At 38.4% G+C, this 16,471-nt stretch overlaps 1 protein-coding gene across 1 annotated transcript in view; it reads left to right on the top strand.

The window, feature by feature from the left end:
- Positions 1 to 1,657: 1,657 nt before the first annotated feature.
- Positions 1,658 to 16,471, top strand: part of LOC308194778 (uncharacterized protein) — a 62,064-nt gene continuing 47,250 nt past the window's right edge. The window contains exons 1-8 of the mRNA XM_080591093.1: positions 1,658 to 2,010; positions 2,153 to 2,253; positions 2,552 to 2,621; positions 3,377 to 3,507; positions 4,681 to 4,769; positions 7,472 to 7,571; positions 8,874 to 8,917; positions 10,082 to 10,159. Of these exons, the coding sequence (XP_080447219.1) occupies positions 1,848 to 2,010; positions 2,153 to 2,253; positions 2,552 to 2,621; positions 3,377 to 3,507; positions 4,681 to 4,769; positions 7,472 to 7,571; positions 8,874 to 8,917; positions 10,082 to 10,159 (776 nt within the window). The 5' untranslated portion in view covers positions 1,658 to 1,847. The remainder of the gene's footprint in view (positions 2,011 to 2,152; positions 2,254 to 2,551; positions 2,622 to 3,376; positions 3,508 to 4,680; positions 4,770 to 7,471; positions 7,572 to 8,873; positions 8,918 to 10,081; positions 10,160 to 16,471) is intronic.

Here is a 16,471-nt window from a genome sequence, read left to right as displayed (position 1 = left end):
CTGCTTGCGGGCAGACACGGCCATCTACCGGCCGCAGGGCGCTCGGTCCCTTTCGGTCAGTAGGGTCAGCCTGTCCCCGACCAGAAATCCGATTCTGTAGCGTGAAACCTTGGCCCAACCGATTTTGCCGTTTTACTGACATTCTTGGGCTATAAATTATTATGTTTGTCAGTGACTGGCATTCCTTTTTGCATATGTTTAAGGACAGAAGTGAATAAGGACTGCAGCACGTTCACTCCTGGTTGATTACGGAGTCTCAACAAAGGTAAATTGCATTTAAATTTCACTGCAGGGTCTGAGACTTGCAACCTAGGGTGACCTTACCAGGGGTTAGCCCCACATCTTGCTACATTGGAATTATGTGGGAATCTTACTGAATGTATTCCGTACTGAAATGCACATGGACAACACTAAAATATAGCTACAGAGAGTGCTTGGCTTTACGGCTGTATTGATGGCTGTGCATTTTGTACCAGAGTGGTCTTTCTGGTTCTTGCCGTAAAGCTGGTATTTTTATTTCTTTACTTAACGAGCTACAATAAATATACATTGCTGTAATTAGGAAAAAGCTCTCTGTAGTTAGCTATGGATACGTAACAAGGGATTTTTTTTTCCCTGTTGTGATTACTTGGATGTTTACAAGTTCACGTTTTCAATGTGATAATTAAATACTTTAATACTCAAGAATTAGTTCTTCTCTATGTGTAGGGAACCAATTTTTCTTTCTCTGTGGCCTCTCCTTGTTTCTGTCTGTTTAATAATTTAGGACAGTAATTGTTCATCATTCTTTTAGGCAGTGAGAAATTTGAAAATTAGAAGATGGTGCTTCCTAATAACTAAGGTAAGGAATTACAAAAATGAAGGAGTCTCTGGAGATCTTCTAGACTAACTGCTCACCCCTGTACTGTACCCCAGTTGTTTCACAGTTGGTTTGTGTTTCATCACCTTGTCTTTTTTAAAATGTATCTGTGTAGATTTGTGCTAGGTGGTATGTGACTTTACTGCCTTTTTGCAATGGGAAAACACAGCACTTCCCTAAATAAAGAACCAAATCCTAAGATCACAGCATGATTATTTTCTATCTCAACTGCATCATCTCTCATTGCAATTAGAAATTAGACTAACTGAATGCTTTATCAACAGTTTTCAAAGGTACTTAATTAAGTACTTTTAACGTGGCTTTTTCCATCAGAAAATCTACCTCCTAACTCATTATATACTTGGAATTGTTAATGTCTCACCGCATGACATATTTTTTGGTGTTTCTCCAAAGACCCCGGATTTTCTTAGTGTTTCATTTGCGAGAGATGACTCGACACCACCTCGAACCAAAACGTATGTGTCAGGACAGGCCTAGCAGTTATTACACCAGATTTGCATGCAAAACTTTTGGATTTGGGCACAGTCCTTGCTGTATCGGAGAAATGACGTGGGCTCTCCCTAAGCAGGGAGCCTCTGAGGGCCCTGTGCCTTGAATTTGCTGGCTTGGTGGGATTTACCCGACGGTCACTGGCTAGAAATTCAGCCTTCCTGTCAGGACTGCGATACGAAGTCACACACACAGTCTTATTTTTTAACCAATACATAGGCACTAGGAACTTTGAGGCCGTGACAACCCTAATGTGTGTGGGGAGAGGGCTTCATAAACCCCCTAACGGGGCCGCCTGACTCTCCGCTGCCGCTACCACAACCCTGCCCCTGCTCTCCTCAAGGCTGTGCCCCACAGCTGCCGGGTCCCGCCCGGTGCCGGCTTCTCTCAGCCCGGCCCCTCGGGCCGGGGCGGGCCACGGGGCGGGCCGGGGCCTGGCGGCCGGGCGGTGCCCGGAGCCCTGCCCGCCGCCACCACCATGAGCTGCGCCGCGCTGCTGGCGCTCCGCGGGCCGCGACTGCTGCGGGCCGCCCGGCCGCCCCGATGGAGCAGGCGGCGCAGCAGCGGCTGCGAGCCCCCGGCGGGGGCCGCGGTGCGCATCGGCTGCGCCTCGGGCTTCTGGGGGGACACGGCGGCCGCAGGTAGGCGGCGGCTGCCCGCGGGGGTGGCGGGGGGAGCCGGGGAGGGAGCCGGGCGGGAGGGCGCTGGGCCACGGCGCCGCAGCCGTCCCGGGCCGGTGGCCTCCGTGCGGAGGTAACGGCGCCTTCCTCCCTGCCCCGGCAGTGCCGCAGCTCCTGTACGGCGGGAAGCTGGATTTCCTCGTCTTCGATTACCTCTCCGAGATCACCATGTCGCTGCTGACGGCCGCCAGAGCACGGTCCCCCGTGAGTAGCCGCCCTGAGCTGCCTCCCCAGCTCTTTTCCCAGCCTGAATCACCCCAATCCGCTGCTTGAAACAGACCAGGCGCCTGCTTTTGTGCTCTTCTTGCCTGCGAGCTGCTGTTTTTATCTGAGGGACGCGTATTTTCAGTGTCCCGCTGTAAAAAGGCATTTTGGAGTCTTTTCCTGTAGCACTGACTAAATGCTTTGAAAACTTGTTCTTCCCTGTTTTGTCCATTGACCAATAAAAGGAGTTTGGGTTGACTCACTCATGACAAACAGCTACGGCTTTTAACTCTTTCAGGATTTGGGTTACACTCCGGATTTTGTCTCCACTGCCATGGCTCCGTATATAAAAGACATTCACAGGAAAGGTACGCTGCCCTTCACGTGAGTGTGTATGTTAATGACCTTCAGCTCTTTGGATGGGTGCTTTTCACCCCAGTGTTTTGCCGTCTTCTGTGTGTAATGCTTAAAAAGTTAGCAAAAAATCCCAAATGTCAAATCATGACTTCAAATGTTTGCCTGTAATTAGAAATATATATATATATATAAGCATACATATGTCTCTGCATAGTTGTTACTATATCTTTAATTTCTGAATGGAAGATCACTTTGTAAATCTTAGTTAAAAATATCTAAATCTGACTTTTAATGCAATCTAAAAATTTGGCAGCATTCCTAAACAGCTCTAGAATCTTGTTTATTTTCCTAAAACTTGCATTGTTTCTGTTTACGTGAGTATACGTTTACAAGTTGCTGAGCTTGGGAGGAAGAAGGGAATTCTTTGAAGCACCAAATACCTTGCTAACAGTTTGGAATTTATAGAGATGAATATTTCTGGTAAAAATGGAGTTGTTTGGAAAGCACAGGTGCCTTGAGTGATTGGTCTCAAATGTCATATCTGTAGGAACTGTTGTAATGCTGTCAGTTTCTGTTAGGTTTGTCTTTGTGGTCAATTTCCCACCCCTTACTTGCGGAGAATGTAGGTGAAATGTATCAGTAACAATTATTTTTCTGTAGACAATTCCTCCTTGGCTTAGCCTGATCCTTTCATTTCACTGACTTGATAGGGTTCATAGTTTAATGTAATTCTAGTGTTTTACTTGATTAGATCTCTTTTGTTTAGGTGTTCGTGTCATCAGTAATGCTGGTGGAGTTAATCCCCTCGCTTGTGCAGCTGCCCTTCAGGAGGTGGCGAAGAAAGCGGATGTTGATTTGAAAATAGCTGTTGTTGCTGGAGATGACCTAATGAGTGAGGTATTTTACTTTGTCAATCTATATGGAGTAAAAACTGTCTTATAGGTGGTTACTTTTTGCATATGTATACAGTATCTTTATACTGTTAAAAGCATTTAAAACTATTTCTTCACTTTGTTTGTTTTTTAATGCATGAAAACAATTCTTGATACTTTTTAAATGTTTCATATGTGAAGGGGGTGAATTTTATAACACTGTGGATCTGCTGTTATTTAGCTTCTTTAAGCAAACTAAATATGATTTAAGGTCTGTACTCCCTTCAGGAAAAGATGGGATGTGCTGTTACTTATTGTTTTTGGCGAAGTTAAATAACCCTGAATGCTAAATATCTTACATCCAAATGGAGTGTGGTTACATCTCAAATGTTTATTCCTTTCAGCTTTTTTTAGTAATTCCCAGGCATTTCAAGTTGTTGCTCTATTTACAGGTAGCTGTTCTTAAGTTTATGGTCTGGAAGGTAGCTTTAACTGGGAGGATGGAAGGTTTACTTTTTTGTTGGTGAAATCTAGGATGAACTATGGCTTTTCTGGTCTGTCTTTATGCATTACAAGAAAGTTTTTTTTTTTTTTTAAAGTCTGTTTCTGAAAAAAAAAAATGTTTGCCATACATGCAAAGATACTGTGAAAACAGTTTATACGTTGGTGGTAGTTAAAAGGGGATAGGTTTGCATTATAATTCAGTCTGTACCTGCAACGTGAGATTTATTAATCTGTGCAGGCCTAGCATGCTACTGAATGATGAAGGTTGAGTAAATTTATTTGCAAGTTATACCCATACCTCCTTGGTAACCTGACATACTGAGTTTAATCACCTTGAGCTCTGGTATTAACCTTGTTTTCTGGCTGTGCCACCATTGCTGTTATGGCAGACATTTCTGTTGGCAGGGTTTGATTTACTCAGTCCTACAGGAATTAAAGATGATTTGAAAGCCTAAACTACCCATTCATTGTAGTTAATCATCTGTGAATAGAACGACATTGAAGACTGACTTCTTTTTCTGTGTGCTGGAAAAGGAGTATTAAAAGTATCTAGAACTTTTAGTCATTCAACTGATTTATATTTGTTACTAATTAATTTTCTTAGAGTTGTTATGAAATAGATCTATTGTCTGATATCAATAAAAGGTTTACAGTAGGTATTCTAAAATATTTGGTCGTTTGTGTTTTCTAACAGAAAGAAAACCTAAAAGGAGCTGGTATCACAGATTTAGAGAGTGGCAAACAATTTCCAGAGAGCATTCATAGCATGAATGTGTATCTTGGGTGAGTTGTTTTTAACAAGTTGTTTTTAGTATGGAACAAGTTTCATGTAGTCAACATGTTAAAATTCTGTTTTGATTTGCAAGTGGTACCTCGGTACTTAAGGTTCACCATTGTATGATTCAAGCAATAAGGAAAACAAAAAAGCCTTTGTTGTAACCTGTAAATACATTTTTATTTCAGAAATTTGCCAGTTTTGACTTTAGCATTACATCACTTGAGATTCCTCAGGTTTTGATTCAAGCCAATATAGTTTAATTATGACAATTTTTAAAATCCTTTTTTTAAAAGTAGAGTTTGTAAATAATATTTTAATAGTACCAGTGCGTGGATCTGTTAACGATTGTCATTGGCAGAGTAGTGTAGGAGGAGTTAAGGTGTTGTGATGACGTGCTTTGAATGCTGTGGGAGGTCGCATTAGACTGTGTTGAACTACGTGTCAGTGTTCATACTGTTGAAATTTCAGAAACTGGCTTTCTGGGACAGATCACTGTTCTGAAAGATTTCCCTTGCTTCTTTTATGATACTAAGTACGTCCTATAAACATCTAAACACAGATGTTGTAGCTGCCTATTTGAGACCAGTTATATTTTCATTGTCACCATCAACTTCCTAAGGGGAATCAGTGTCAATAAAGTCCATGGAAGAGGGAGAACTGAAAAATGGGAGAATAACCAGGTGTTTACAAAAGCCGAGCATATCTTCCAATTAATGATCCTGGGATCATGTTTTTGCTTTTCCATCTTCCATGTCATATATGTTATCCTCCTGTATAGTTCTGAAATCTGTGCATGCAGTCTTCCTATTTTACATTAAACATCATAAAAAAAAAACAAAACAGCTGTGCTCTCTCTAGTACCATTAGTATTGCACTTCCAAAAAATGTATCAGTGCAAAACAGCAAGGTATAGCTGTACTTAATGTATATTTTTCTCTGTAAAATGGGGATCTTTTAATAGATGAGTCCTTAAATCTGTATTTAGTGTTTTCTGTTGTAGTTCTTTGATTTTCTTTTAAACCTTCTCTTAACCTTTGACTTGCAAGATTTGCAGATCATGAGTAACTAACTGTAAATTAAATCTAAGAAATAACGGTTAAGGTTTATAGTTACGAGAAGGTGTTAATTAAAGTTTTGGTGATTCATGATTTATTCACAATTTTAAGGAAGTGCAACTGAAAGCAGAGAGAATGAAAGCAGACTAATATGAGAAAGATGCCTTTTAAAAATGTTTTATATCTAGCTCTGCTTCATTGATGGAGGCTGGAAGAGCAGAGTCTTGAGGTTGGTTTTCTAATAAAAGTGGTATTTCTTCATGGGCTCATTAATCTTGGATGTCTTCACGTGTAAGTTACTAACTAGCCTCTTAAAATGCAAGTTATGAAACTGTTAATTTTCTTTTGACGGCATCTGCTGCAGATGCTTACTCACAAAACAAGTGAGAAATTTATTTATATATATATATATCTCTGTAAAAGGAGTCAACATCTTGATGTATTGGGTAAAATCACAAAGTTGATTATTGGTTCAGTGCATAAACTACATCTGAAAACTTAGCATTGAAGTATAGATCCTGAAGTATTTCTTCTGTCCCTCCTGAATTGAGATGAGTTCTATGGATTGAGTTTTTAGTAAGATGCAAACTGCTTAATTTACTGCTTTTTAGAGGTAGCTATACAGGTCTAACATGATCCTGCATATTTCTAAGCAGAAACCCCATTTGTGCTTCTTAGGTGTAACTTTTAGTTAACAGTATGCCCAGAGGTGTACATTGTTCCTGTATGCTCTGTATGTGATTGTTTCTCTAGCTAGCATCCTTTAATTTATATCATATTGAGATACACAGCATATATATAGCACATATATATTTATTGATATGTAATTTCTTTATATCATTAAGAACTTCTGTGCACTTTTTTTTTTCCTTGGCAAAAGCAGGACTAAGTCTATTAAAACTGCAGAAAAATGTTGTTCTTAGTTTATTTTTTAAAGGCACACAGTTTATCGAGTTTGAGTTTTCAAGCTGTCTAATTCACAAAAAATGGAGGAATCTATTATTTGACCAGTGAGTATGGCTCCTTTTGCCTGAGGCTAGCCTGGTTAATTTTGACTGGGCCAACTTCTACCTGACCAGTCTGGAAAACCCGTTGCCTGAGTTTCTTCAGAAATAATGACTGCATAATGTTTTACTTGAAGTTGGCTGATATTGCAAGTTTTATAAACACTTAATTGAGGTTGACCTGAAAGGTTTAAGTTTGGAGGGCAAAGTCACCAACCTTTGTTTGTGAATAACATGTAATCACAGAATGGTTTAGGTTGTAAAGGACCTTGTAGAGCAGGTGCCCTGCTATTGGTCATTATATACTCATCCACAAATGAAATATGATTGATTATTCTTTTCTCTGTAAAACATTTGGTATTTTCTATTTTTGATGATAAGTGACCCTCTATTGCACTACATTCAAGACATTTTCTATGAGCATCAAGAAAAGTATTTCAATCGTGTAATGAATTTGATTGGGTATTGTGATGCTTCCTTTTCAAAATTCTCATTGTTTATGCAACAGTGACTGATTAGTTGTTAAAGTTGATTTCATTGATTTTGTGCAGGATTTTAAAGTGATTTTTATCCTGTTTGTGGCAGAGAACCGACTTATAAATGATACATTAAAAAGTTAGAATAGTTATTGTTCTGTTTTCTTTTTAGAGCAAGACCAATAAGCAGGGCTCTTGACCTTGGAGCCGATATTGTTATTACTGGCAGATGCGTTGATAGTGGGATTGTGTTAGGACCACTCATTCATTCTGTAAGTACAAGTTAATTATAATATGATGAACACATCTGAGTGAATATTTAGGTGTCACTGTGAGCCATTTTTTGCTACTTCAGAAATTGTCAATACTAAGCTGAAAAGGGTGAGCTCTTTAATTTTTGTTTCTTTTTTTGTCTATATGCATGAAACTTTGCCACCTTTCACTTCTACTACATTTGCAGCAGGGATATTTACGAACTTAAATGTCATTTAAATATAATGAAAATGGAAATAATTTCAGTGAATGAAGTTGAGGAAATTTTGCCATGTTTCATCACTATTTCACTTTTTTTTTTTCCTTCCCAACTTTAAAACTTGGTGCAAGGTTAAGAAACAAGTACTGTATTTTCATTACCACAAGGTGGCGGTAGTAGATCTCACTTTGTGTTGTGTTGGTCGTTGGGTGGTCTAATGTGCTTGTCTTTTTCAATGGGCAAGCAATTTTATTTTAAGAAGTTGAGTTTCAGTGCAACATGTTTCAAATTCCAGGAATTTCAACAAATAATACAAGCAGGATATGTGGTTTGAATAGGTTGTACATTTTGTGAATGACCACACACTGTGGAACATGAAAGCTATTTTTGATGTATATTTTAAAAATACGTGAGAGTATGCATTACTGTCTAGTTAAAAATGTGCTTTCTAAAACCTAACACTCTTCTGACTTCATGTCTATAAATTATTCTGATGTGTAATTAAACTAAATGAATTAAATGCTATTATGTTATTTTATTTAGCGTGTGTTCTTTACACCAGAGATACCTCATCTAATCTATTTAAAAGTTTAAGACAGGTTTCTCTTACAGGCATTGGGTTTTTTTTGTTTGTTTTGTTTTTTGATTTATTTCTTGCTTTGTGTTGAACTTGGTAAGAATAACCTGTAGTTAAACAGAAAACAACACAAGGATGACTGGTAATAGTCCAGGAACTGATAATCTTCGAAAGTTGGAAAATCACAGTGCTTTGTTTACGTGATGAAAGGTGCTAGACTTTTAAACCTCCAGTGTATGGAAGTTTTGAATAAGATGTATATTACATTTTGAAACTTTTTTGAAGGGGGTGTGACTGTGAGAATTTGTTTGCGTGTATTTAAAAAGAAGGAAAGCTGAAATACGTCAGAACTCTTTTAATGATTTACTGTTTAGCAGCTCAAATCCACCTACAGCTCTTGCTGATTAATTATATTGTTCTTTAGATTTCTGGAGTTAAGTACGACCAATGTATTGTTACTCAAAGCAGTCTTCTGTGCTGTGTAAGACTTATATATAAGTAATATATTTGTATTTTTTCTTCTAGTTTGGCTGGAATAGGGATGAATTTGATTTGCTAGCAGCAGGAAGGTAAATAATATAAGAAGAAATGGGTAAATAAATATTCCATCTCTTATAATGACAGGATGATAACTTAATCATTTAGGGATTTTGCATATTGTTACTGAACTCATTTATTTGGAAGTTATTTCAGTAAAGGTTTTGGGTGCTTTTTTTGATGCTCACTTAATATTCTTTGGAACTGAAAGAAAGTTCATTTTTTTGTAACCAACTTAAAATGAGAGGAAACAGTGAATTATTTAACACTTTCTTTTTCTGTCCATTTTGTGTCAAGAAGTGAAATCTTACGGTGCAGACCAGTGATACCCAGCTTTTTCTGTTTGGCCATCAGTGTGGGTAGTTGAGCAACTCCTATCTTCAAAGATGTACAGAAGGAGATTGGGTCATACGTCAGCATTCTTGTCAGGTTTTGCAGAAGCTGAGTATGAATAGCCCCATCTGCAAACCCGAGTTGAAAATCATAAGGTTGAAAAGTTGTTGCTGAAAGCACTGGGTTAATTTCTGGCACCTAATTTAACTTTCTGCATCATCTTACTGCACTGAAGTCCATAAAAATGAGTGACTACTTAAGTAAGCCAAGTGCACTTAGTAGTAGTGTTCTTGGACCTTCTAATGCTTGAGGGGAAAAAATGTGGAAAGAAACTCCCACTCCACTGAACTGCAGTAGAAACGTGTAACCAATTTAGAGAGATCAGGATTTTGCCTGTAATTCTATTGCACATTTATGGAATATTCCAATAAAAGACTTGAAAATCATAATACCTTCTGTTCAGTGATGTCCTTCACATTGGAAGGAAGACACACCTCTCGATTAAAAACGTACTTTGCATATTTAGTTACACATAATGCAGACAGTACTGTACTGAATTTAGGTCGAAACTTCTTGAAATGACTAACGAAACTTGATTTTTGATGTTATGTACTAAACTCCTAGTTTTTTTCATGTAAAAGTCTACTCCTTGAAATTCTTGCTCATATTTCAGAATCCCTACTTACGTTTAATACAAAGTTTATAAACAGATGTCTATGGAGTAAAAAAAAAAAAAAAAATCAGAATATTCTTTTATTTAGCTTTATTCCCATTGTACTATTACATGTACTGTTTTTAGGCTGGATTTGTTATACTTGGTTTTACAGAATATTTGGTTGTTTGAATGCTTGCTGTTTTCCCAGCCTTGCAGGTCATCTGATTGAATGTGGTGCTCAATGTACTGGTGGAATATTCACTGACTGGCATGCGGTACCAGACTGGTGGGTATCTGTGACATCAGCATGTATGTTTGTAGTAGATCAAGTATAAGGTTTCCTACTGTTTTTGCATTTGTAAAATTGGTTTCTACTTTGTTCTTCCTGGGGAGGCAATATGTACCCTTTGTTGCTCCGTCCTAATTTTGTTCTTCAAGTTTTATTTTCCCTGTTTCAGTTTTCCTTTCTGGTCAGCTGGGGATTTCCTTTGTTAACTTAAGCAGCTGATGATTTGAAACAATTTTTATCCCTTCGATATTTCTTTTATATATATATATTTTTCTGTTTCCTTCTTTATCTTCTGCTTTTTTTTCTTTTGAAAGACTTGTTACTGTTTTAACATAGGATTGCATATAAGACAATACAGATATTTTAGGTGATATTTTGTCAGTTAGATCAGAGTTGAGTACTGTTGAGTTACAAATCTTACACAGCTTACTTTGGCGGGGATAACTGTATTATATAGTCCTCTCCTGCTGTATGACCCAGTCTTCATAAATGTGTTGAGCTGTCAGTGTCTGCATATTCATTACCGTCCTTTCAAAAAGTGTTGCATATGTCTCATTCAGACCTACTGAATTAGACCTTCATGTAGGTAGGTCTTTCTGCCTGCTGAGAATTACCATGAGAAAGGACTAATGTAGTCTGCTTTGGACCAGCTTGTTTTTTAACAGTAGTTTGATAGTAGTCAGTGAACCTGTTTGGCACAAAATGACTGAGTCTGGTACCAATTTATTCCCATTTTCCTTGGGATAAAAGGGAAAAATCTTGACCTGTGCTTTATCAGAGAAAGGCAATACTTGCTTGATTTGATCAAGAGAAAGGCTGAAGAACAGTAGGAGAGATGGAGGAGCGAAGAGTGTCTTTCATTTGGCCCTGTTCCTGGTCCCAGGTTCTCCCTAAGGAGGAGGCAGTACGTAGTCCAGGTGCATGAAGTAGCCACCGCTCTACCGAGTCAGTTCTCTAGGGCTGCCAAGCTTTTTCTCCTCCTCCTACTGTCAGTTTCTGATTCAGATTGTGATACTGAAAGACGCATTCTTAGTTCCTGAGTGCCACTGAAATGCAGGGAAGGCACATGCTTGTGGAAAGAAACAGGTTTCTTAGGCCACTGCCACTGAACAAACTGCACTCACTCTTCAGTGCAGAGTTCAACAGGAAATCAAATGAGAGGGTCTGTAGTGATGAATGTGTTGTGTTCAGTTTGGAAAGTAAGTACTAATTTTATTCCTATTCTGATCTATCCATGAATGGTTTTATTATGCAGTATCATTAAACTTCTTAATCTCCTGCAACTGTGACTCCCAACTTGCTTTATAAAAGAAAGAAAGAAAAAAAAATACCTTTTCTCATATTAAAATACTTGGTAGCTCCGTATTATTTAAGACTTTTTTTTCCATGAAAAATGTCTGTATGGTTAAAAAAAAAAAAAAAAGAGGATGTTTGAGTGCATTAAGCTATAAGCAACTGGAGTGGGAGTAGTTAATTTTACAGGCAAATATGCATATGCTGTATATGGATAGCTAATATACCCCCCCCCATATATACGTATATATACACACACATACATGCATATGCAAAAAAAATAGGTATCTTTATCTAAAATAATAGTAATCATGTAACTTAGAGCTGAATGGTGCTAACTTGAATTGCTGCTAGCAAATGTAGGAGGGCAGCACCTAATACTGCACTGTCAACTTATCCCCATCTATGCATACTTCTAAATCATGCGTGATTGTGTCTGTGCTAGTATAACAATTTGTTTCCCTTCAGTTTAAGGCTACTGAAGCATTAATTACAGCACCTTAAAACTAGTGACTATTTTGGTCTGCAGCTTCAAAAAGTCTTAGGAATTTAATTGATGAAATTCTTGAAGTACAGGCAGAGATGTAACATGTTTTTTTGTAATTAAACCGAAACTAGTCAAAATAAAATAACCTGTAAGCTTTAAAATTATATATTTGGAGAGGCAGAGTAAAAGACTGACTAGAACGGACTTTTAACACGTCTGTTTTGGGAGGAGAGAAGAAAGACTTGTTATACAGCTTTTTCCGGTAGTAGTTTGCTATAATTGGGTCCGAATACATGAAGAGGAAATATTATGAAAGTTGTTGGCTTGCAGATAATTGGCTTTTCCATTTGATAGTGTAGTTAGTAATAATCTGACTTTGTTTAAAAAAAACACTTGATGATATGGATCTATCTGTTTATTTGGGCAATCTGAATCGGTTCTCAATGTGTACAAATCCATGTGATCATATGATAATTCATAGTTTCAATAATGATCAAAACCTGTAGTACCTGCTATCTCCAACATTATTTATATAGCCAGTAGGTCAACAGAGTTCTGAAAGAGTTTGCAGAAGTTACTTGACTATATTCTATTAATAACTTCTGCTTAGTTTAAAGAGACTTAAAGATGTAGCTCTTTTTAAAGTAAAACTATTTCAATAAATCATATAATATGTGGTATTAGATCCATTACCAACCCCATGAAGTCATTAAATGCAGGAGGAAAAAGCCAGGTCAGACCTCTGTTGTCATTAACGTGCCTTTCACATACAAATTTCTTACCACCATGAATATATTCATGCAGCCAAGAATGCTTACCATTCAGCTCTGCAAACATTTACTGGACCTTTACACTAACTAGAGTTTGAGAATACCCCCCACGGTATTTATACTGTTTTCTGGTGACTGAACGCTAGAGGGCATCTCGGTCTTGTTTCCTCGTGTTTTATTGCAGAAGGTAGGTTTGGTTATGATTAGGAGTCAAGTCATTTTTTGACTATCTTCCTTTTTGTGTTACCAAGACCAGTAGTCCATGTTGCTGTTCTTTGGCTGCTGAAAAAGGTCTAAGTGTACTGCTAAGAAATACTGATTATGAGCGTTTCTTTTAAATAAAAAAGGGAAGAATTTATCAAATTTTAGGCCTATAAAACTTAACTATTGTTTACGCATAAGTAAAAAGATTTAACTATGTAAACAAGAGCACTTTAATTTGGTCTTTAGTAAAGCCATGCGAGTCAGAGCTTACGCTCCCTGTATATATTATCATACCTTTGAGTATTAAGGTACTGGGTTCGACCTACTTCATTCATCCACTATAAACTTTTTTAAAGGTTTTTTTTTTTTTTTTGAAGTGTTTGGTGCAGACTGCTTCTGGAAACTTAATCCTACTGCAAAAGGATGCTTTAATTAAGTTAAGGAATGTTCGTGTGGCTAGGCAATGGAATGATTAGCTATTAAAACTTAAGGTAATCCTGCTTTGTTGTCTTGGTAAAGTAGATTTTTAGTGTAAAACAAGCCAAGTGCCTATTCTGGCTCATGACTCTCCAAGTTACTTTAGTTAATAGAAGCTAGGCTTGATTTTTCTGCTGTCCAAGGCAGAATTTCTCTAATTGTGCTGGGTACATCTCTTTAGGTTTTTGACTTAGAGGCAGGAATTGTGAAACTAAAAGGTTTATTCCAGTTTTAATGAAAACAGAGAGAGAGCTAGAGGGGATAGATGCTATTCAGTTTTCCACTGAGAGAGAGGCTGCTTGAGTGGATTCCTTGTGTGGATTCTCTGATTAGCAGAGACAATTCAAAAACCCATTAAGAGTGCTCATTAGTCTTCTATCAACTGTTAAGTTACTGATTTTTAGGTAAATGTTATCCAAAAAAGCACTTAATCCTTTTCTGTTTTTTGTGCAGTAATATATATTAGATGGAGAAAAGAAGTGCTTAACACATCACCGCTCCCTATTTAATATCCAGTGCACAGCCCCAAGTAGGGGATTCATGCAGAGAGTCAAAATGGACTGTGATGCCAGAAGTATGTTGATAATGCACGGCTCTGTATTTCATTTTCATTAACCCCAGACACTGCTGTCTCTTACTATTATTTAGTGCCAGTGGGTGACTAGTACGTTGTTTTGTTTTGTTTTGAAATGCAGGAGAGAATAAACTAATGCTGATCAGTAGAGTAATCATTTTGAGGAGATGGTAAACACTGACATTTTGCCCTAAGCCAAGAGTGTACAATGGTTGAGACTGCATAATCCTCTGGCCTGGGATGACCAAAAGGGTAAGTCAGTAGCTGTAGTCTCTTAAGGGCTGGATCCAGATTGCTGATTGGGATTTGCATGCTGGATTCTGTTCCAAGTCCCCAGTTAGGCAATGTGGAACGCGTTTTTCTCTGTAATACCATCTATCTATTCCAGGCAGCTGAAAATGCCAGGCAGTCTGTCTGGCCTGAAATTCTCTAGGCATTTGGAGTTCACATAGTACGTATATTGTGGAATACCCTAGGTAGAGGAGATAGCAAAGTGTATTGATCACATCACCTGAAAGTGGAATTGCAGCAGAGCTTGAGGAACGTGTTGTTACCAACAGGTAGAGATGCATGTTTTACCCATCCCTAAGTACATGCTGACCTTGCCTGACACACGTTAAGTTTTGAATGGGTTATAAAAACATTGCTGGAAATGGTAGCATTTCCTACTTTTTGTCCAGTAACATTATGCTCAAATAGGTGCCGGGGGAGTTGAGACATGTGGCTTAGAGCTTTCCTCAGCATGGTGTTGGTCGAATCACATCCCAGGAAACTACATTAACTGTAAAGCTAAAAGTTCATATCACAGCTTGTTTGGCCCCTGGTCTACTTACGTGTCACGTGCATCATTGTGGGTTCTTTGTTTTCTTTCTTGCGGTATCTTCCTCTGCAAGTAAAAGTTACACAGTGTGCTGCCCCATCCTTTGTTGCTAGTAATCTGTCCAGTCTACCAGTAGTGACATGCTTCAGGGGTTTGGTACCTTATATAAAATTATGAGGGAAGAAATAACCATCTTATCTCAGACAATCCTATTCCCCCTGAGCCATCCAGGACCTAGTACTAATCTTTTTTTATTTTTAATGCAAACTGTGTAAGATACTGAGCAAAACAAGAGGGAAGGCAGTCTTCACAGCTGTCCAGAGATTGAACAGTGCATTGTCCACAAGTAAACTGAGAAGTCAAGTTATCTGTGTAGATGGTTCTTGTTAATCACCTGCAACGTGCCCATAAGGTGTAACATTTCTGAGAGCCAGAAATTAAGAAAAACAGTATTTTACATAGGGGGAAAAAAATGACCCAAGAATACATTATTGGCAGGGCAGAGAACTGACAAGAGACTTAACTTCAGAGCCCTGATTCCTATTGAAGTAGGACAGCAGCTGGAGATGTAGGTAGATGAGAAGGTGGCTTCTACAACAAAAACAGTTTGGGGACTTTGTTACCCCTGGAGTCAGTGAGGACCTACTTTAGCTGTTAACTCCTCACCTGACACCAGTTTGGAAGGGGTTTCTGAGGATTAATCTTAGCTTGGATTTATTCAGTTCTGTGGTTTACTAATGCATATAACTGAACTGTAAGATACCAAACCCACAACCTGAAACACCTATTTTGGATAAAGAATGCTGTCATCTCCTTTTATAAATTGATGTATATTACTACTTCTGTATTTTAACTGTTTAAAAGATCTGCTCAAAATGTCTTGAGAGTGGTACTTTCATATTTATTGATGGTATTGTATTCTGTTAATTACATGATCATACAACTTAATTAGAATTAATTTTTGGAGTTTCAGAATTACTTATATAGCTTGATATTGCCCCATCCTACTTTGGGACTTTATCCCTTCCAGTACCTATAATGGGGGCAGTCAAGCAAGCTGGGGTGGGACTCTTGGTCAGGGAGTGTAATGATAGGATATGGGGTAATGGTTTTAAACTAAAAGAGGGCAGATTTAGGTTATATATTTGGAAGAAATTCTTCGCTAAGAGGGTGGTGAGGCACTGGCACAGGTTGCCCAGAGAAGCTGTGGATGCCCCATCCCTGGCAGTGCTCAAGGCCAGGCTGGATGGGGCTTTGGGCAACCTGGTCTGGTGGGAGCTATCCCTGCCCATGGCGGGGGTCGAGTGGGGTGGTGGGGAGTAAGAACTAAATGATCTATAAGGTCTCTTCTAACCGAAATGGTGCTATCACTAAACTGATGCAATCCTTTTGTCATTGAAATGTGCCGTTTGGCCACTCTGCTACTTTGGATGTGATGACAACTTGGCTGTGGGTTGTATTGGTTTATGTTGTCATGCTACAGAGCGAGTGTTACATGGTCCATAATCACTCAGCATAGTGGTAAATCAGTCAGTTACTTCTTTCAGTGGAAATAGTGATCAAGGTGACGGTGCGATGGTAGTACGTGCAGCATGTGCTAGAATACCCCACGCAGAAATTTGCAGCTAGGAAGCTCAAACTCTAGGTTTAGATAGCTGTCACTTGACATAGCCTAGTTTGTTTC

Source organism: Anser brachyrhynchus (genome assembly GCF_964034855.1).
Source record: "Anser brachyrhynchus genome assembly, chromosome: 4".
Classification (NCBI taxonomy): domain Eukaryota; kingdom Metazoa; phylum Chordata; class Aves; order Anseriformes; family Anatidae; genus Anser; species Anser brachyrhynchus.
The sequence above is the reverse complement of the archived record's forward strand: the minus strand, read 5'-3'. Positions and strand labels throughout refer to the sequence as shown.